Source organism: Leptonotus elevatus, chromosome 15, assembly GCF_054856555.1.
Source record: "Leptonotus elevatus isolate MCC_2025b chromosome 15, RoL_Lele_1.0, whole genome shotgun sequence".
NCBI lineage: Eukaryota > Metazoa > Chordata > Actinopteri > Syngnathiformes > Syngnathidae > Leptonotus > Leptonotus elevatus.
This window is the reverse complement of record NC_141253.1, coordinates 1505760-1527160: the sequence shown is the minus strand read 5'-3', so window position 1 is coordinate 1527160 and position 21401 is coordinate 1505760. Positions and strand designations below refer to the sequence as shown.

At 41.3% G+C, this 21401-nt stretch overlaps 5 protein-coding genes across 14 annotated transcripts in view; 3 read left to right on the top strand and 2 right to left on the bottom strand.

The window, feature by feature from the left end:
• Window positions 1-508: 508 nt before the first annotated feature.
• Window positions 509-6631, top strand: kyat1 (kynurenine aminotransferase 1). The gene is made up of 13 exons (XM_086095937.1): window positions 509-728; window positions 818-876; window positions 1633-1780; window positions 1850-1999; window positions 2075-2161; window positions 2543-2671; window positions 2808-2928; window positions 4128-4204; window positions 4274-4363; window positions 4472-4658; window positions 4884-4960; window positions 5785-5871; window positions 5952-6631. The coding sequence occupies exons 1-13, from the start codon at window positions 660-662 to the stop codon at window positions 6015-6017; spliced, it is 1347 nt and encodes a 448-aa protein (XP_085952063.1). The 5' UTR covers window positions 509-659; the 3' UTR covers window positions 6018-6631.
• Window positions 6632-6872: 241 nt separating this feature from the next.
• On the top strand, window positions 6873-12277 carry spout1 (SPOUT domain containing methyltransferase 1). Its single transcript, XM_086095938.1, has 12 exons — window positions 6873-7032; window positions 7126-7165; window positions 7798-7908; window positions 8213-8372; window positions 8554-8643; window positions 8719-8768; window positions 9267-9397; window positions 9470-9542; window positions 9629-9727; window positions 9875-9977; window positions 10040-10187; window positions 10944-12277. Exons 1-12 carry the CDS (start codon window positions 6985-6987, stop codon window positions 11007-11009), a joined length of 1119 nt encoding a protein of 372 aa, XP_085952064.1. The 5' UTR covers window positions 6873-6984; the 3' UTR covers window positions 11010-12277.
• st6galnac6 (ST6 (alpha-N-acetyl-neuraminyl-2,3-beta-galactosyl-1,3)-N-acetylgalactosaminide alpha-2,6-sialyltransferase 6) lies at window positions 11461-20066 on the bottom strand. Of its 10 annotated transcripts, XM_086095942.1 has the most exons (7): window positions 19116-19808; window positions 18896-19024; window positions 17461-17510; window positions 16054-16254; window positions 14146-14558; window positions 12802-12909; window positions 11461-12623 (listed from the first exon to the last, which is right to left on the bottom strand). In XM_086095942.1, exons 3-7 carry the CDS (start codon window positions 17470-17472, stop codon window positions 12437-12439), a joined length of 921 nt encoding a protein of 306 aa, XP_085952068.1. In that variant the 5' UTR covers window positions 17473-17510; window positions 18896-19024; window positions 19116-19808; the 3' UTR covers window positions 11461-12436. The 10 variants fall into 10 exon arrangements, with proteins under 10 accessions (XP_085952068.1, XP_085952073.1, XP_085952070.1 ...); XM_086095947.1 differs by having other exon boundaries at window positions 16054-16180; window positions 18896-19817; XM_086095944.1 differs by lacking the exon at window positions 18896-19024 and having other exon boundaries at window positions 19116-19810.
• miga2 (mitoguardin 2) overlaps window positions 15276-21401 on the top strand; it is a 19827-nt gene continuing 13701 nt past the window's right edge. Inside the window, exons 1-2 of the mRNA XM_086095934.1 lie at window positions 15276-15375; window positions 16896-17051. The gene's annotated coding sequence lies outside the window, so the exon portion shown is untranslated. The remainder of the gene's footprint in view (window positions 15376-16895; window positions 17052-21401) is intronic.
• Window positions 19932-21401, bottom strand: part of st6galnac4 (ST6 (alpha-N-acetyl-neuraminyl-2,3-beta-galactosyl-1,3)-N-acetylgalactosaminide alpha-2,6-sialyltransferase 4) — a 2863-nt gene continuing 1393 nt past the window's right edge. Inside the window, exons 4-5 of the mRNA XM_086095951.1 lie at window positions 20677-20784; window positions 19932-20349 (exon numbers count right to left, since the gene is read on the bottom strand). Of these exons, the coding sequence (XP_085952077.1) occupies window positions 20163-20349; window positions 20677-20784 (295 nt within the window). The 3' untranslated portion in view covers window positions 19932-20162. The remainder of the gene's footprint in view (window positions 20350-20676; window positions 20785-21401) is intronic.

The following is a 21401-nucleotide window of genomic DNA, read 5'->3' as shown; positions in this document are numbered from 1 at the left end:
CTGGGTGTGTGCGTGTTTAAGTGTTTGCTACATTGAGTAGGCTATGCGTGTGTCCCTTTTTTAGTTTTAATTCAGAAAACATAAAAAAATCTTTACGATAACAAAAATAAAGATGAGTGATATCTTTGTTTTGTTTTTAAGAAATGTTGGCATTTGCTAGCATCGCTCGGCTATCATGCCACAAACTGCCGATCTGTAAAGGAGTACAATACATATTTAATTTTAAATTAAAATTAAAATGTGTATAATGGTGAAAATACAACATTTATATAACATATACATATATTTTAAAATATAAAATACACAAATTATGTAACGTCAGTGTTTTGCTCCGCCCATCTCCGGCCGCTTGCTCCGCCCCACTCACTAATCGGAGTAAGGATCAGTCGAAATACAAGAAATAGATATACTTTTTAAGTGTAGTACATTTATTATTATTTTTAATACACAGGTGGTGGTAGAATATTTTTGTTTAGTGTATCTACTCCCCGTAACAAAGCGCCCCTCCCATCCCGGAAGTGATCATCAAAGCACGGATTTGAGCGTTCTTGCATCCCCCCCACAGCTTCTTTGGTTTCGGGTATACAGTGCAGCACTTTTTCCCTAGACTTTATTTCTAAATCACCACTTGGTTCTTCTTCGCAATGATTCTCTAACCTATGGGAATACTAATCGGTAATCTTGTGACTGCAAGTCGGCGCACCGCTACTCTTACAAAGTTGCCAAAGGTATGCGACGGACCGCTGCATGTTATAAACAATCGCTTGCGACCTTTTACTTTTAATTTTGCATGTTTTTTTCCCCCCCCTTCTACTAGACAATCATGTCGCGAAGATTTCACTCGAGCAGGACCGAAGGAGTTGACAAAAACGTATGGTAAGAAACATGAGGTGCATGCGATTCATCAACAATAACTTAAGACTATTATAATTTTATTTAAAATAGAGTAGGTTGTCTGTGGGCTCTTGTTTTTGATTCCATTGGGAGGTTTGCTGCAAAAGTAACTTGTAGTTAGTTGTACAAAATATACAACAACGAAATTGCCCACAAGGTCACGTGTTGTTTATACATTCAAAAGACATGGTTGGACTTTAGCACCAGTTATGTACTTTTGCACCTTCCAAAACGACACGCTTTTAAAGTATTCTTTAAAGATTCAAATAAGAGGCAATTGTTCTTGCTTCAAGTTGTTTGTCACTCACATGTATATTTGAACACGAAATTGTTCGGCCAAACCATATTTCGCCTAAATCTAAATTCATCATCTTAATGCTAACAATTATACAAAATGTCCTGGTAATCATAAACCTGGAAACGACTGCTGCTTTAACACGCACAGAGCAGCAACACATACAAACAGCAAACAACAATACTCAAGGCATAATTGTCTGTGGGAACTACAATAACTGGAGATAATCCCGTCTTTATGCTTCATTTAACAACGCCGCATCTCTTCCAGTATAGCTCAGTGCTGCCCGGTCATGTTATGGCGCAAAGTGGTACTACAACGCAAAATTTAGACTTGTGTACATAAAACACATTAAAAACAATGGCTTAAAAATGTCCAATATAGTGGGGCTACTCGGCTAGCCGACTAATTAGGATATCAAAGCAGTTTTTCCCATTCAACAGGGTGGAGTTTACCCAAATGGCGGCCGACTACAAACCCGTCAACCTCGGCCAGGGTTTCCCGGACTTTGCCCCTCCGGAATACATGCAGGATGCTTTCAGTGAAGCACTGCGTGGCGGTCCCGCCATGCACCAGTACACGCGCGCTTTCGTGAGTACACCGAGGCTGTTTTTCAAAATCACTCCCGATCCACTTTCAAATGTTTCTCCACCCCATCAGGGCCACCCGCGCCTCGTTAATAGTCTGGCCAAATTCTTCAGCGGCATCGTGGGACATCAGATCGAACCCATGGAGGACGTCCTGGTGACGGTGGGCGCTTACCAGGCGCTCTTTTGCGCTTTCCAGGCACTGGTGGACGAGGGAGACGAGGTGCTTGCTCTTAACTGAAGGCTCGTCCTCGTTTTGATGATTGATATTGTGAGGGGGGTAATGTGGCCTTTCCAGGTGATCATCGTGGAGCCTTTCTTTGATTGCTACCAGCCCATGGTGAAGATGGCGGGCGGGAAGGCGGTGTACATCCCTCTGAGGCCAGTAAGTGCCTTTCTGTAATGGCTTGTTGATGTCACAAGATCAGAATCATCTTTATTGGGCAATTATGCAAAGGAGCTGGAAGAGGTGGTGACCAGGATGTGGAGGGTCCGACCGTCCGAGGGAATTTTGCCTGCTCTTGTCTTGAAATTCCCCAAGAGGGTGTAACGATGATGTGGGAAAATGTTTTTCTTTTCTTTTTTCTATTAGACAAGGTTATACCCTGACTATTTTGTATTTATTTCTTTTTTTCAATTAAAAATGGCAAACAGACACAATCTATTTACCAATCTGGTTCGCTCTCACCCTAGGTTGCAATTTAAGGTAAACTTGATGTGATTTGGCTACATTTGCATTTTTGATCTCGTCTCTTAACCCTCGCAGAAAGTGGAGGGCGGGGGCGAAGTCCTGTCAAGCGGCGACTGGGTCCTGTCGGCCGACGAGCTGGCCAGTAAATTCAGCCCGCGCACCAAAGCCATCGTCATCAACACGCCCAACAACCCGCTGGGAAAGGTCAGAACTGAAGTCACGCTAGATACGTTTGGCTGGATGGTAGCGCCGCCGCCGCCGCCGCCGCCGCCGCCGCCGCCGCCGCCGCCGCCGCCGAGTCATGACTCGTCTTTGTCTTGGGACGTGAACTTCGTTGCAGGTGTACAAGACGGAAGAGCTGCAAGTGATCGCCGACTTGTGTATCAAACACGACGTGCTGTGTTTCAGTGACGAGGTGTACGAGTGGCTCACCTACGACGGAGCCAAGCATGTGAAAATAGGTGAGGGCAAATACTGCCAAAGAAATCGCAAGTAGTTATACGACTAGATTTATTTGTCCGTTATAATTTACTGGATGGAAATTGCAAATATATAATCGCCACATTTTCTAAGTTGTTTTTTTCCCTTCCTTTTATCCAAACTGCAATTTTTTTTAAATTAGAAGAAAAAAAAGAGGGGAAAAAATTAATGATGGGAAATATCTCCACGGTTTAAAATAATAAAATAAAAATAGTTAACTAGATAAATATTCAAACAACTATCTCAATATGTTAGATTTTTTTTTTTAGGGCTGCTTGAATATGAAGTAAATATTAATCATGATTCATTTATTAATAGGACAATCATTTGTTTGGTACAAAACAAAGAAATGTTTAAACATGTAAAATATAGTCAAATAAACACAAAAATTATGCAAGTTCCTTTTGATTTACTAAATGTGTCGCTTTAAAATAAAAAAGGTGCAACAATATAAATTTAAACAACTCAAAATTAGCATTAATAATCTTTTATTTTTGTTTACGATTATAATAATTTAAATTGTAATTGAATTTCAATTAATTGTGGCAAATGTCATCTTCAAAATAACAAAAAAAAAAAAGTAACGCCACATCTTTTTGGGGCAAGGAAGGGTAAAAATAAATATAAATAAATAATACAATAATGTCCTTAATAAAACGAGTACATCCTCGTTTTTTTAGGTGTTTAACAAAAAGTTCATAATAAATCAAGTCACTTTGCATGTTTTTTGGGGGGCGGGGAGGGGTGAGTCAAATATAATGCAGTGATTTCTATAATAAAATGCATTACTCCATATTTTTTAATTTTTGATATACAAATCAATAAAAAAATCAAATACAAAAAGTCTACAACAATGCACTCAATTTCACATTTTGTGAGGTTGAATTTTTGGAAATTTTGAGGCACAAATTAATAAAAAAAATTCAATAAAGTCTACAATAACGCATGTAACTTCACATTTTGTGAGGCACCCCCCCCCCCCCCCCCCAAACACACACACACACTTATTTCTCCATCTGCATAACAGTTAATGGTTAGCAGTGTGGCTAACCATTAGACAGACAGCAAGCTAGAAGTCTCTCTTCACAGCAGTTTTATTGGGAATGCTTCCCATCTTATTACCACGATAACCTTTCCCTGTGGGAGGTAATAACACAGGTGTGGTTGGTTTTACCGACAGCCAGCCTGCCCGGCATGTGGGAGCGGACTGTGACGGTGGGGAGTGCGGGGAAGACCTTCAGTGCCACGGGATGGAAGGTGACATATTCCTTAATCCACAACAGCCATTATTTACTTGCGCTATCATGCATATTTCTTTTTGTCCAGGTGGGCTGGGCTATCGGCGCTGGCCCAATCCTCAAACACATGAAGACCATCCATCAGAATAGCGTGTACCACTGTGCCACCGCCGCTCAGGTGACCGCAATCACAACCAGGACCAACAGGAAATATCCGCCGCTTTATTTCATCGTATTTTGTCCGCCCCCCCCCCCCCCCCCCCCCCCCCCCCGGCCCCACTTTCAGGAAGCGGTAGCTCGCGGGTTCGAGCGGGAGTTGGAACTATTTGGCTCTCCAAACAGCTACTTCCGCCAGCTGCCGGCCGCGCTGCACCGAAAGCGGGAGAAGCTGGCGTCGTGTCTGGAAAGCGTGGGCTTGAAGCCCGTCATGCCGCAGGGAGGCTACTTTATGATAACTGACATCTCCTCTGTCGGTGAGCGAGCAGTGCGCTTCGCAAGGGGGCGTTTTGCTTTTCACAGAGACCCTCAATAGACCCTAAATCTGTGAGCAGTTGACGCTTCCCCCAACAAAGAAAAAAAAAATGCTCATATATGCCACAAGGTGGCGGGCCGCTTCTTAGTACCCGGAAAGGTCATTTTTGGTTGCAAAAGCTTAAGTGATGTGACATGGCATGACCTCGACTTTCTTTTCTCCACAGAGGTGGATCTCAATGACCCAAGCACAAACGACGAATCCTACGACTTCCGATTTGTCAAATGGCTCATTAAAGAAAAGGTAAACTCAGAATTAGACTAATTTAATGGCATTTTGCCCTTAGAAAATATTTGAAATAATCTCTTCTGGGCTCAAACTGTCACCGCTTTAAAACATTGCATGACACGTATTAAAAATACAAAAGAAAGAGCAAACCAGTGATGCGTAGGGCTGCTGGATTATGGAAAAATAATCATCACGATTATTTTGGCAATAATTGAAATCACGATTATTCAAACGATTATTTATTTTTTTGGTACAAAGCAAGAAAGTGTTTAAGCATTTAAAAATATTAATGAAAAATAGAAACACTATAATTATGTAAGTTCCTTTTGGACCAAACAGAATTTATAATAATATATATTTATAGTCATATATATTTATTTATATATGTTGGCAAAAACTTGAAGTTGGAGTGCAGCATGTGCGCTGTGCAGTAGGACAATCATTTATTTTTTGGTACAAAAGAAAATGTTTAAACGTAAAAAGCAAATAAAAAATATTAAGACAAATACAATTCTTTGAAACACTATAATTATGCAAGTTCCTTTTGGATGTTTTTTTTTTTTATTATTAAATTAGTTATTTTAATATTTAAAAAAGGTGCAAATGTATAAATGTAAATAACAAAGAAATTAGTATTATCTTTTTTTTTTTTTATTATGATTATGCAGATTTTTGTAATTGTGGAGTGTAATAATTGAAATTGTAGATGAGATGGTGTGACAACCTGACGCCCGATGAGATTTTAGAGATGTCATTTGTCGGTCCAAAATGTTGCAACTTTTGAGGTATCTGCTGTGAAGCGGTTTAATACATGTTTTATCTTTGGGGCGTGTCCGCAGGGCTTGGCGACAATACCCGTGTCAGCCTTCTACAGTCCGGAGCACCGCAAAGACTTTGACAAATACATCCGATTCTGCTTCATCAAGGTAAAACTCCCTGTGATGCTCCTTCGTCTTATTCTTTTGTATTCAGGAATCAAACGGACTTTTCTATGCACAAATAAAAGGAGGACTCCACCTTGGATGCAGCAGAGGCCATCCTGCGAAAGTGGAATCCTTCATGTGACGCATGACCTCGCATTCTACTACCCGTCCGTCCAGATTTCAGTTGACGCATTGCAGACGAGCCATATTCATCCTCTCTCCATATTTAGGGAATATTCACAAAAAAGTGTGTGATATTGGGCTCTGGGGTGAAATGTCTGGCTTAGCCTGAAATGTAACAACCTTTACATACAATCAGATCAGGTTCATCCTGAAATGTCACCACAAAGCCCAAAATCACCAACTTTTTGTGAGTGGTGCATTAATACAATCCGTCCTCACTCTCCAGGCCTTTTCTGCTACTATACAAGACACAGACTTCTTTAGTTTTTGTGTCCTTAAATGCCATCATTACTAAGGCTCTGTGATTTTGTTGTGCAATAATTTTAATCCTCTGTGAAGAAACTAGTATTATTGCTTCCTTGTCACTTGAATTCAAATGAAATGTTGTCCAATTAACTTTGGTTTTTAGCTCATTAAAATCAAAGCAGTGTTTTAATGAAATATTTTGTTTCAATTTAATGAATAATCTTTTTTTGTTTCACTGGGGACACACCTGACTTAATCCACCTCTTAATACCACCATTATCATGTGTTCATGATAGAAACCATCAACATTAAACAAAAATGCAATGTAACAGCATGTAACTGTGCCACATACATCGGACGAGTTTCGCAATCAACTTCATCTGATTTATCTAGCATGACAAAAACACAACCAAATGTAAATAAAATACATCACAAAGTACTCATCAAAGAAGCTGATTAAAAAAAAAAATATATATATATATATATATTTGTGTACAGATTGCTACAGATTTGTTTTGCTTGTCAAACTCGCTCTGACCAACGAATTAGAGCTTGAAAATAATGATGATGGAGGATGAGGTTAGGTTGACATGGCAACGCGTAGAGGCTGAACTCAAACAATAATAAACGTAGAAGAAGAAGAAGGAGACCCGGAAGCAGAAAACTTCACGTGTCGGTGTGAGAAACATGTCTACCGGCGTCGCTCCGAAGAAACAAAAAACATTCTCCTCTCAGGTATAAATAACGTAGTGTTTTACTCAAAAAAAAGTCAGCGCCGTTCCCATTCCCTTTTTTTAATGTTTACTTGTTTTTATCATTTGTGTTCAGCTAGAAGAAGGGGTGGACTGGAAGAAAAGGAAAGCGCAACGTGAGTAAACAGTTAGCCTGATGCTAAATGCTGTGCTAAAAAGTGTGTACGGTACTCGTGACATTTTTATTTTATGTATTTAATTAGTTTTTTCGGATCAACAATGGAATTTCCCCCTGGCAAAAAGGTTCTGTTAAGTGATGTACGCTGCGCCACCTTTCGTGGCAAAGTACTCGCACTTTGTACTCAAGTAATAATACCTGTGTGGAAATAAGACTTTGTTTGGACAATGAACTTAAGTGCAAACGTGTAAATACATTTTTATTGTCAAAAAGTAAAATACCAATATACTACTTTACATAGAAAACACTTTTTTTTTATCAACTTGCAAAGTAAAAAAACAAAACAAACACAAATAAACAATGTTAAGATTGTGATACATAGAATTAAAAAGCATCATAACCTGCTTACTACCATGGTACATTAAAATACAGGCAATCTTAACACAAATGACGGTACACCCCTGAGCTCTGCTGAGCATAGGATTTAGTTTTCTATTATTTGAACATTTAGAAACAGTGATCTAAACTATACAGTCTAGAACTACAGTGTTTGGGAATCAGTGTGACAGTTTTACATAATTATCTTTGCTGCATTTTTATCATTTTTTCCCCGCTGCCAATGATGAACAGTCAAGGAGGCCAAGAAGCAGAGGAAAGAGGCCAAGCTGATCAAACAGATGGAAAAACAGAAACAGCAAGTGGCTGCGGAGAGGGAAAAAGCGGAGACCAAGTGCAATAAAGGTACTTGAAAATAATCAGGGTATCTTGGAATTCCGGTGAGTGTTTAAAGGAAACATGGCGGGCTTTTTTTTCCCCTCCACAATTTAAAACAGTCAACTGTGTATGTATAGTATACTATGCACTGTAACACAGTCACTTTGTTCAAAATCATTCATTCATTCCTGATTCCTAATCACTACAATATTGTCTTTTTAATCGTTTTTAAGTATCTGCACTTCAATTACATCCACGTGAATCAATTTTCAATCTGTAATGTTTAAAATGGAGAGTGACACTTGCGTGTGTGTGCGTGTGTGTCTGGTAGGTCGAGCGTACACGGTAAGCGTGGCTCTGCCGGGCTCGGTCCTGGACAACGCCCAGTCGGCCGAACTCCGCACTTACCTGGCGGGACAGATTGCCCGCGCCTGCGTCATCTTCTGCGTGGACGAGGTTGTCGTGTTTGACGAGCAAGGCGAAGATGTCAAGTGAGTTTCTCAGGGGTGGGAAAGTGCGCTGCTCACAAAAAAACTTAAGGATATTCGCCCTTTGGGGTGAAATTTCAGGTTGAATGTCTGAATAGCTGTAACTTTTTATCAGTTAGTGGAATGTATTTGATAAACGATCACTGTATGGATATCAATGTTTTTTGTTTTTTTTGTGCCACAGGAGTGTGGAAGGCGAGTTTAAAGGAATCGGGAAAAAGGGACAAGCGTGCATTCAGCTGGCCAGAATACTGCAATACCTGGAGTGTCCCCAGTGAGTGTGACACGCCACGCAAGGGCTCCTATTTGCGTATCGTTATGAGTAACATGAATTTCCCATCTGTGCAAGGTACCTGCGCAAGATGTTCTTCCCAAAGCATCAAGACTTGCAGTACGCAGGTATGCAAAATGTTCTGAAGTTGTTTTCGCTCACATGTTGTCTCAGTATACAACCAACATTATTTCACTTGGACCAATTTGAAATTGATTTTGCATATTTTCTTCTTGCTTTATGGGGGGGTGGGGTTTAACTAAAGTATGTCATAATGTTACATTTGCACACCTGTGATTGCCTTTTGCTGTTTTTGTTTGCTGCCACCACTTGTGCTCAAATATGAATTGTCTAAAGGTTTATGATTAGCACAACATTGATGCTAGTTTTGTTAGCCGGCATATGGAGTTTTGCATTGTGTGTAGCAGACTTCCATAAGACAAAATGATGTGGTTAGACTAAATAAAGTAGACAGACAGTTTTAAAGTAACACATTTTTTCATTTCTGTGGCTGTCAACTGTAAACAAAAACATGCTTAGCAAATGTGCCGCGCTGTAATACTTAATGAAACCCTGACTATTTTATTTTATTTTTTTCAATCAATGTTTTTCTGGGTTTCCTGTAGGACTGCTAAACCCACTGGACAGTCCTCACCACATGAGGATCGACGAAGAATCGGAATACCGCGAAGGCATCGTCCTGGACAGGCCCACAAAGGCCGGCAAAGGTTCTTTGGTCAACTGTGGCACGAGGAAGGTAAAAAGACCAGGAAGTGGGATGTTGTCCTTCTCCGAGTGATGACGTTCATGACGACTGTGCCCACCTCAGGAGGTGCAGATTGATAAACAGCTTCAGGCGGGATTGCGAGTCACTGTGCATATCAACACGCTGCAGAAGCAAGGTGATAAAAAAAAAAAGAAGATTTTTTTTAAAAAGAGGTCTGATGATATTTTGAAGTCACGTGCGTCCGTCTGATTTGTCCTCAAGACAGCAAAACATACAAAGGGGTGGTGGTGGCTCCTCACGTGCCCACAACGGAAGGAGGCTTGTACTGGGGCTACAGCGTCCGCCTGGCGTCCTGTCTCAGTACGTGGCCCCAAATTTCACATGCAACCACTACATCCAGCAATACGGCAGTCGTGCCACATTTATTATCCCACAATTGCCGCTAATTCTCATGTGCAGAAACGGGCTAATATTTGATTGATTGATTCTGACAATTCCCTTCCACAGGTGCGGTGTTCACAGAAAGCCCGTACAAGGACGGCTACGATGTGACGGTCGGGACGTCGGAAAGAGGCAGCGGCGTCGACGAAGCCTCGCTGCCGCCGTTCAAGTAAGTAGCCGAAGCCGCCCTGTCGCAAATTGCCCACAATTTCTCATTGGCAGCATTCGCAGGCATCTTCTGGTGGTCTTCGGGGGTCTTCAGGGACTGGAGGCCAGTTTAGACGCCGACCAGAACCTGGACGTGACGTGTCCCAGCCTCCTCTTTGACCTCTACCTCAACACGTGTCCCGCCCAGGGCAGCCGCACCATTCGCACGGAGGTGAGACGCAGCGCGGAATCATTTCTTATATTTGGGAGGGCTGACGCCGAAAATCTTGTCAGTGTCAACACGATAAAATCGCAACTATTTATTATTATTATTATTAGTAGTAATATTAATAATAAATTTAAATAAAAGTAAATTATTAATAAATTATATGAATAATTAGTTGTTATTAATTGAATAGATTTTTTTTTTTTTTTGGTAGATTTTTTCTTACACTTGCATTTTTAAACCATATAATCCCGTCATTAATATCACATGAGTTTGTGATGGCGTTCATGCTACATGTGTGGTGTTGGTTCCTTATGAACGTCCTTATTTGGAGTGCTTTGCCACCATCTTGTGGCAGCTACAAACCCTTTTTTTTTTTTAGAAGTGGGGTCAATTATTTGTGGATTTTCGTTATTCACGGCGCAAGGCTCGATCCAAATAATTGTGTCCGTGAAGCTCCTCAATTCACTTTAACGTGGCTCCTTGGCACCAAGATGCCACAATATGGCGGCAAAGAAATACTTTTATTACAGTTCATCAGTAAATCATGCAGGATGTTTAAAAATGTGTGTGTGGGGGGTTCTATTTTTACAAAAAGGTTTTAAATGGTATCTCTATTGCAGGGATTTTGTTTTTGTTTTTAAACATGTGGATCTGGAATGTATCAGCGACCATTAACGGGGTTTCACTGTACAGTCTAATGACTTGACATAATGAAGTCCAAATGCAAACTCAAGCACTCGTTGTCTTCTTTTCACACAGGAAGCGATTTTAATCTCCATGGCGACGCTGAGGCAGAAGATAGCGGCCACCTTTTCCAGTGCGTAAAAGATGTCGCTTTGTTCTATGTAATGACATTTTCTTCAATATTTGCTTTCCTCTATTACATGTTCATTGACACACACCAGAGAAGATGGCTTCTTCTTTTTTTTGCCCTCCATTTTGACGTGTCTCTCAAGTGAACTGTGTAGAGCAGGTTTGGGCAAACTGTTGTGATCAGGAGTCACTTTTAGGTTTTCAAAATGGACAGTGGACGAAAATAGCTTAATTCTATTCTTAATTATTTTATATTTAATTTGATTTAACCAAAAATTAAACCACAGGTGTTGTTGTAAATTAATTGTCCAAATAGTTGGTGAAATAAATTAAACGAGTAGAGCTTTTCATAATGTTCTCAATAGGGTTGAGGTCAGGGGATGCGTTTTCTACATCCACTGGAATACAATCTGAGAACTGACAGAGAAAGAATTGTCGAGACAAATTTACAAACACAATGATGTACTAAAATCAGTATTGTCTTTATATCAGCCAAGTCAACAAAACCTTTCACTTCACATGTAAAATAAATTCAGCAAGTTGTTCCGATGGCGCCTTCCGATGGCTTCGACTCCATTAAAAGGGAACCGTCTCGTCCCAATCCTGCCGTCCTCTTTAAAACGTCTCGTATAGTCTCTTCCAATTTGAAACATTTTCCGTCACAATGAGCAGCTTTAGCAATCATTCACCATCAAAACAGGCAACAGCAGAATTAACCTTTCTTGCTGATAAATGATTCCCCCCCCAAAACTTGATGTTGGGAAGCATGAGTCTGCCATCATTAGGGTTGCAAATAGTGGAAACATTTTCAATTTTCCAAATTGGAACCTTTACGTGGCAATCAACTGGGAATTCAGGGTCATTTAAGGCAACATGCGTTAAAATATAACACTTAACACACAAGCAAAATAGATGGCTCTCCTTGCCCACATGCTAGGGCATCACGGTATCTTAAAATTTTTCACTTCACTCGAGCAGCGGCACATCCGAAGCTGACTTGTGAAGCAAATTTTGGCTCACAAAGCGACACGAAAAAACGACACGGAACTTGAAAAAGTCAAGTGGGGGGAACTCGGAATTCAAGAGATTTCAATTCATTTCAATGGGGAAAATTATGGGTCATTTAAGTTACAAGCTTCCAAATTTCATTTGTAAGTCAAGGTACCACTTTGTGTTTAGATTCCCTATCAAAAGACAAACTTTTTTTTTTCGCGGAAACTTAAAAAAAAAATCCTACAACGTTTGCAACCCTAATCTTCAATATTTAATGAAACAAATATTTCAAACATTTATAAAAAAAAATAAAAATATCTGGAAAACATTCCATTCCGCACGTCAGTTGCTGTTCGTCTTTTCTTCCCGCCGCCGTTCCTTGAAAAGATCCCTGAAAGTGGACGCCATCCCGCACCCAAGTGTCCGTTTTCCACATGCAAATTGTCTCACCACGTGGGATGAGCGAAGCTGATGTTGTACAGATGCGCCCAGTGACCAAACACCTGCTTTTCGGTGATGAAGCGATGGTGGCTCCCTTTTTGGTTGTTCTGGTTCTGCATGTATGTCAAACACTCGTCAGAACCCCGCGGATTGTAGTAGTGGTACGGCAACTTCTTGGATTCCGTCCGGTTCCTGCGAGAGAAAAAAAGTGGCTCAAAGAAATCATCCTTTTTTTCGGGTTTTGAAAAATTCTGCCCCCGAAGCATGCAACGTGAAAATTCGGTAGACGTATCTATCAAGAGTAGACCCACAAAAGTCTCGGGGAAGCCATGCCTAAAAGGACGCAGGAAGTCATACGCTGAGAACTCACCCACAGTAACTGGGCGGAACCATCCCGTACACTTTGATGTTGTCACATATTTCGATGGCGATGACCATGGTGAACCAGCCCGTGCTCAGCCACGAGTTTGATTTTCGTCTGAACCGAAAGAAAACCACCAGATGACATTTAAGGCCCGCCCCCATTTCCGTCAGGACATTGCAATCATTCCACACATTCTTTCAAATGGAAAAGTAGGGCTTTGCTGCCATCTTGTGGCATCTATAGGTAAACAGCCTTTATAGAGGAGGCGTCAATTACGTGTGGGTGAACTGGTCCTGTCTAGTACTTGAAAATTCACCTTTTCCCTGATTTTATTTATTTTTACTTTATGGTATTTGCTGGTAAAATTGCATATTCCCTGTTTTTGTGCTCCATAACTGCCCAAAGATGTGACCTTTGTAATTTTATAAAATTAGTGCTTTGGTGCCATCTTGGGGCCAAGGTAGTTTGTTGAAGTGAGAGGAGAAGCTCTTATTAGACAGGCCATAACCCTGGCCAATATAAAAGTAGCGCTTTGGCATCATGATCTGGTATGTATAAGCAATCTTTTAAAGGGGAAGTCCAACCCCCCAAAATTTCCTGACAATATGTTCTATGCAGCTCCTCTTAGTCTAAATATGGTATTCTGGTTAATATTGCGTTAGTTAAATACGAGTTAAGCAGCAAAATCCTGCAGTTTTTTTATCATTATCAGAAGGCGGCCATTTTGCCACTTGCGGTCGCGGGAAAATGACTGATGCTTAGATCTCAGGTAACAACCAATCACAGCTCAGCTTCAGAAAACAGGTGAGCTGTGATTGGTCGTTGCCTGAGCAACTGTGACATCATCTTCAGTCAACAGCGGCAGTGTCAAAATGGCCGCCCCGAGAAGGATAAAAACGGCTAGGTTTTGCTTCAGAACTCGTATTCCACAAATGTAATATTAATCCGAATGTCATGTTTAGACTAGTGAGCATATTGTCAAGAAATGTTTATGGTTGACTTCTCCTTTAAGGGGGGGGAAATGTCACCCCTGAGTGTGATTATCACTCCAAAGCCAACGGAGAGAGGGGCCAGAATTGTAATTTCGTGCTCCCTCTTGCGTGTTACAGTTGAGAGGCAAGCTGCAATATTTTGAACCAATCAACTGTAGACTTTTGCCGGACGACTGGCTGACTCCAAAGTCACAAACTCGCAAACCAACCTACTTGTGAATTCAACTGTGCTTTGGCGCCCTCTTGTGGTATTTTGGCCCCAAGCAATTCCAAATCTTCTGGCGATTTTTGTATGGTAGGGCTCGATTTGTATACCTCACAAATAGATGACTGCATCCCAGTTCCCTAAGAGGCTCACCTGTCTCGTCCCGTCTCCAGTTGGAAGAGATTGTCGAATCCGTACATTTTTTCCGGCGCGACAGTAAAGCACGACACCCGCTTGTAGGTGGCGCTGATCCTCTGGATGGATCTGTACACGGTCGCTTTCGAGTCCTTGGTCATCTTGTTCGGGGGGCCCCAGAAGATGATGGTTCTTTGGCTGCCGTTGCTAACGGCCATGAAGTCGGTGCGCCGGACCACCCTGTACACGCTGGAGTGGGCCACCACCCGCAGCGTGGTGCGCTTGCCCACGTCGGCCTCGTAGCCCGCCGTGGGCGCGTCGTTCATGCGGATCACGCACTCGCTGCCGTCGATCTCCTCGCCCGCTTTGGTGCCCAGCACGTGGCTGGAGCTGCTGACCAGGGCGCAGTGGCGGCAGCGCTGGCTCAGTCTCTGCCCACGAGGGTGACAATCACAAAATGGCAAAAGAGAGACGTACAGAAATATAGCCAACATTTGAAACGAGCCGTTGCTAGCTTGTTGCTAGCAAGTAAAAACATTAGTCAGTGAATTGTGATGAAATAGTCAGAATTTCACTGTGCAGTGGCGGTAACTTTGCTTACAAGTAGTGCTGTCACTATCAAATAGTTTTAGAATCCATTAATCTATCGATTATTCAATTGATTAATCTGCTTTTATTGTGTCCACTCAAGAGTCTTACACCAGTGACGTACGGTCAGGAAAGGAAAGGCAGGCACTGCCTACCCCAGGCTGAAATGAAAGTTGAAACCGTTTGCCTTTTTCTATTTATTTTTAAAGATTTCTTTCATTTCAGAAAGCCTACACTACCTATAGGATTAAAATTGACAACATTGGGTGATTTTCATACCCCAATTAAAAATGACTCATGACTTCGTCTAGCCTGCAGGCAAAAATGCTGCAAAAATTATCCCCCTGAAGGCACACCGCTACTGTGCTTTTCCCAGCCCTGTCCGCGTAGCGATGTGTGTTCGCGCATGCGTAGTCAGTTTCATAGTACAAAAGTCCTTTACGCAAATTGGCAGATCGCTACGCAGCCTTTTTACGTCGCTGTATTATTCCCGTGCGAACGTACGTTCGTGAATTCAAAACACACTTAGTGCATAGCAAAGCGGTAAAATGACGCCACTCCGGAGAATATCAAACTATTTTCACGCCTTTCTTTTGAGGAAAAACGTCATCTTTTGAAGGATGGGAGACCAACGCCTTAGCTACTGGATCTTCAGCAAAAGTAAGGGACAAAGAATTATTCGTACTTTTCACAAAGAATGGTGCAAAAGGAAAGATTGGCTCTGTGGATGTGCTTCGATTAACTGGCTGTTTCATTTTGGCATTGCTAGCTTGATTTTGTGAGGAATTAATGCTGCTTTACAGGGAGATATTCACTTTATTACATTCTGTCCGGGCGGGTTTGAAATTCTCTGTTTTTCGTTGTGCGGCAAATGGGAGGCGGAGTGCACCGCAACATTTACCGTGGCCGGCAAACGGCGCAGTTTAGCTGAGTGGCAAGTGTTTTGAGCTGCCACACCGGAGGTACGGGTTCGAACCCCGGTCAAAGTAAAAAAAAAAAGGAAAGATTGCGGTGCCCAAAAATTGAAGACTTCCAAAGATAGTAATTGTTTTGGTTTTATTTTCAGATGAGTGGCATAAAAGTATAAAGAAGCCAAGTACGAATTGGGGCTGAAATGATTAAACGATTAATTTAGTAAATTCTGAAAAAAAGTCAGAGCAAAATCTCTGCCTCGAAGCTTCACAATAATTTTTCCACACCAACTTACTGCACTCAAGATCAATTACCTAATTATATGATTAATCAATAGGATGATTGGTAGAATAATTGATTTAAAAAAATGATAGGCATAAAAAAAAAAAAGAAGGAAACATTTGAAGCTAACGTGATGGGGCTGACCTTATTGCCGTGGACGGGCACATAGTCGTCTTTGGTGGTCCATGTTTTGAGGTTCGTGGAGTTGGGAGTGTGGTTTTTGGCCACGCGGAAGGGCGCGTAGGCCATCTGGCTGTCGCCGATGCTGGAGCTGTACAAGATGAACAGCGTCATCAGGATGAAGATGGCCACCACGATAGCAATGCGCCGGATGTGCGCTCCCTCCTGAGAAGACGGATGAGGAATGCGATGAAAACGCGTCATGTTTTGGGGTTTCAATTGGAATTCCATTCAATTTGGGCTCACAATGAATAGCCTCTCGCAGCTGAAGCAAGATGGCAGCTACCTTGCGTTGCCACTGTTATGAGAACGTTTGTTATATTTGGCTGAAAATGCTGTCATCGATGCGTCGCGTTCGCCAGGATCCTGACATGATGCAATCGAATCTTTGAGTAGCGCTTGGAACTATACCTCATAAAAGAACATTTTGAACATTTTCGGTAAGCACCTCAATTTTGATCACGGTTGGGTACGAGTTCAGTATAACAGGACAAACAAAAAGTACAAAAATCCGAATTCTCGTTTTTTTTTTTTTCATTTATTTTTAGCAGACAGTACTGAAGGTAGCTTGTCTAACATAGCGTCATTTAGAATTACCAAAGATAACTTGGCATCAGATGCACATAAAAGTACTTGAGCTTTATTTTTAGAATTTTCCTTGGAAAAAAAAGAAGAAGAAAAAGCTTGTCTTTATTGTCCGAGATAGCTGGTATAGGATGTTCATCCATCTCGTTATCATCGCCATTATTATTATTATTGTTGTTACTGGTATTTATATATTTATTATACATTTTTATATATGCCAGGCCAGCACTGTACAATAAGCTGGCCCCCGGCTGGAGGCCCCGGGGACGACCCAGGCCTGGGAACGCCATGGGATCCCGCCGGAGGAGCTGGTTGAAGTGGCTGGGGAGAAACAAAGTCTGGGCTTCCCTGCTAAAGCTGCTGACTCTGGATAATCGGTAAATGATGGATGGATGGATGGATGGATGGACTTTCATGTTCCACAGTGTAAGCACCAAGACGTTTTTTTTTTCTGCTTTGAAGACCCCCTTTACCCCCCCCCCCCCATTTTTTTTCCCCATTCAACTCCTCAAATAACCTACAATACAATTTAAGCGCCGCACAATGGTTAATATAGCCTATTTGTTGTTGTTGTTTTTTACAGTGTTGGGTGTATCTAAAATGATGAATACTATTACACCCACACATTTCCCGTTGAAAGCTATCAACACCAATATTTAAATTCCTTATTTATTTTTAACCTCCCTGGGCCATGTTATTCCACAGTGATGTGCGGCCACACCTTTCTCGTGCGTGCGCGTGTGTGTGTGTGTGTGTGTGTGTGTGTGTGTGTGCGTGTGCAATTACCTTAAGTGCCATGCTTTCAAGTGTGAGTGGACACGATGTCTGTGGTGGTCCTGCAAGCATATATCGGGGCGGGGGGGGGGTGGTTAGGGGTATCGGGCCCGTGTTTATCCAACGGCTCATGTTCGCCATCGTCATAGATTTGCAATCGCGAAACATGCTCACATAAACACGCGGGTCCTAGCTTGGAAAACACACGAACGAGATGCGAGAAATAAAGGGTTACCATGTTACTCACTCAGTCCGACTCAGCGACATTCCCACGAAGCTTAATGCTTTAGTTGTTTTTTGGGGGTTGATGATGCTAAAAACCGTTAAAAGCCTCGTCGGCTTCTCGTCGTGTTGTTTTTTTTGTAAAGCAGCGCGACGTTGCCTCCCGCCGCAGCCCAGTCAGTCCATCTTGCTGCGACACCGCTGACGTCAGCGGACGTACACGCAGGACCGACCGGAGCGTTCTGCCCCGGCACAAAGTCGGGTTCCGCACGACCCCCCCCCCTTTCCCCTCCCCCCCAGGACCAAGAGAGCCGACTTCGAAGAAGAAGTAAGCTCCAAGGTCATCTCTCAGCAGTTGTTTACAAGGTTTTAGTAGATTCGGTGGTCATTTTGACAAGGAATTTTAATAAAATTTTAGTTAAAATGTAGTCATCTGATTGTGTTTTAGTTTGAATCCAATTTTAGTCGCCGGAAATACAACAACTTTAGTCGACTAAATTGACAGTTTAGTCGGTATTTTCCTTCAGCATACATTTAAACTTTTATACAAAAAAATTACAACACACCCATTTGTAACTGTAGTTAAACACGCAAGACATATTTAATACAACGGTGTCTTTATTGTTTTAATGAAACATGTTGAACTGACAATAATATAACTTAGTTTTCACCAAAAAAAAAAAAAAAGGTGCATAATTGCCTGAGATTAATTTTACAGCTGCACAATGAATGTAAACATGTTTTTTTCTCCCACCCGTGTTTCATTCCTTCTGATTGGATTGTATACATTTTCATTTTAGTCATTGACGAATTTGTCAGTCAATTTTAGTTATCGTTATCGTCTCAATGAATGGCTTCTAATTTAATTTTCGTCTGAAAATTTGTTTTCGTCGATGAAATTATCGCTGGTAAGAATCGTACAATTCAAGGAGGATTCAGTGGGAATGAAAATCCATAGAAATATGGGGGGGGGGGGCTGAATCTAGTATCAAACTTTTAGTGACTGGATTAATTAAGTTTTTTTTATTTTTTATTAATTATGTTACAAATTTAATCTGTGGAGACTAAAGTATTGATTTTCTCAAACATAATTAAATGAAGGCAATATGAATCAAATATGCTTTAGACTAGTGAGGGTCATAGAACATCATATTTTTTCCTCTAACCTCCTTTAAAATCATTTCATACTAAATTGCCATGAGACAAAACAAAAGCGCTAATTTACCTCACGTGATGCAGCTGCATGTACGTTAGATCATGACCAGGATTACTCGGCACGGCGTTCTTGAACAACCCGTTGAACTGGTGGCTGCCATCAAAAACCACTTTCAAAACATTCCATCCATCCAGCCGGCTATTTACCAAGCATCAAATAAATAAAAAATCTCACTCGGGCTTCGTACAAACATAAGATTCTCGATGACCAGAAAGTAATCTGTTCCTACTTGAATGAGCAAGTCCCAGCAGAAACCTCCCGCGTTGTCATAATAAGAGCAGCAATAAACGAACGAGACTGCCTTCAACCGCTCCCTTCCTGTCCTGTCCTGCCTTCCTTCCTCCCATGGTTAAAAAAAACACAAATAAACTTGTGGTGCCTTGAGATACGCTAAAAAATAATAATTCAAAAAAACTTTGTTTTGTTTTGTATTGTGTCTTAAATCAGAACAATAGCACTTTATAATATTGTACAATATTACGTAAAAAGTAAAAATATGATATTACATAAAAACAGGCAGCAATGACCTCATTAAGTAGAATGTAAAGAATTAAACTGTTTGTGTCACACCTCTTGCTTCAGTTTGTTGGGTCATTACGCTGCTCTTTGTTGGTGTGTGCGCCTTAGCCACCAGCATGCAGGCAGTATAATAACAGACGCGGGAAAAAAAAAACGCAGTCTGTGTGAGTGTTGTTATATGTGCTAGCATTAACATTAAGATAGCAGACTTAAAGGCTAAAAGGCAGGGGTGGGCAATTCTAGGTTAGATTTCTTTAAATTATTATTTGTAAATTAAAATAAAAAATAAAACATATTTTTTATTTGTATTTTAGTTTGAATTACAGTTTCGAAATTAAATATTTAGATTCTTAAATTACACTTATTAATTTCTGAATAAAATATTTTAATTTGTAAAGAAAAACATCCATCCATCCATCCATCCATTTTCTTAACCGCTGGTCCTCACAAGGGCCGCTGGAGCCTATCCCAGCTGGCTTCGGGCAGTAGGCGGGGTACAGCAAACAAAAAGAAACAAAAAGTAAAATAAAATAAAAAATACATTTTAATCCATAAATTGCTAAATGACAAGTAAAAATTAAAAAATACCAGTGAGGACAAACAGCATACTTGTATGTGAACCTTAAACTGGATATTGAAGTGATATGCCCAATTTTTGTTGTTGTTTGTTTTTGTCAAACTCAGCCATTCTGTTTTTTTGTTTCTAAAATACAGGAAAAGGTCAAATCCCAGAGATTGGAGATTTGAGGTACCCGGTTCACAAATTCCATGAGGGGTGCCTGAACTCCATCTTGCGTCGCGCGGCCCACTTAGCGTAGATGGCCTTCTCGGTGATAAAGCGATGGCCGCCGCGCTGCTTGTGCTCGTGGACCTTGTACATCAAGCACTCGTCCGACGACGCCCGGTCGTAGTAGTGATACGGCGCCGCGCTGCGATTGGTCCCTCTGACCACACAACAGCAAACATGGCACTGGATTAAGGTTTGGAAAATGATTGGAATTTTCTCAATTGTAAAGTTTCCATGGGGATTTATGGGAATAGCGCAGAATTTGGCCAAATTGAAGGTTGGCTAATTAGGATGAGAAACTTTTTCGTTCGAACAAGAAACGTTCTCGTTAGGATGAGAAAAAGATTCTCCCTCCCACCACCCCCGTGTCACTTTAGGGGCTGTTAGGAATTGTAAATATGGTTGGGGAAAATCTATTTCATCCTAATCTGGACTACAGCAAGCATTGCTTAGCGATTTAGCGTCTTCTCGCAATGCGACTGACCTGCAGTAGTCGGCGTTAACCATGCCAAAAACTTGGATGCGGTCGCACATCTCCATAGCCAGAATCATCGTGAAGAATCCCGTGCTGAGGTACGCGCCGGACTTGATTCTAAAGGAAACATCCAGGAAGCAAAAGCAGAAATATAAAGCTCATTCTCAGAGCGTGTGATCAATAACGCTAAGACAGACTGCACTGAATTTCCTTTTGAAAATCAATTCATTCCAAAACGGTAGGACGTGATTCATTTCTTCGTCTGAATGAAGATCTCAATTTATTTTGGCATCATTTATTGACACAAGATGCCACAGAATGGCGTCGAAGCGCTACATTTGTCTTGTGAAGCTCCTCAACACATCTCAGCGTAGTTCATTGGCAGCAAAGCACTAGTTTTATCTCAACAAATCTTCTCATGCCCAAAGATGACATAAAAGTTAGACTTCTTTTCTAAACGGAGCTCATCAACTCACTTCAACATAGTTCATTGGCACCAGGATGCCACAAGATGGAGACAAAACACTACTTTTGTCTCAACAAAACTTCTTCACTCACTTCAATACAGTTCCTTGGCGGCAAAGTAATAATTTCATCTCAATGAAGCGCTTTAACTCACTTTAGCACACTTTACTACCACCAAGATGGCAGCAAAGCACTACTTTTGTCTCAACTCATTTCAACTCAGTTCCTTGGCACCAAAATACCTGACATTGGCGGCAAAGTAATAATTT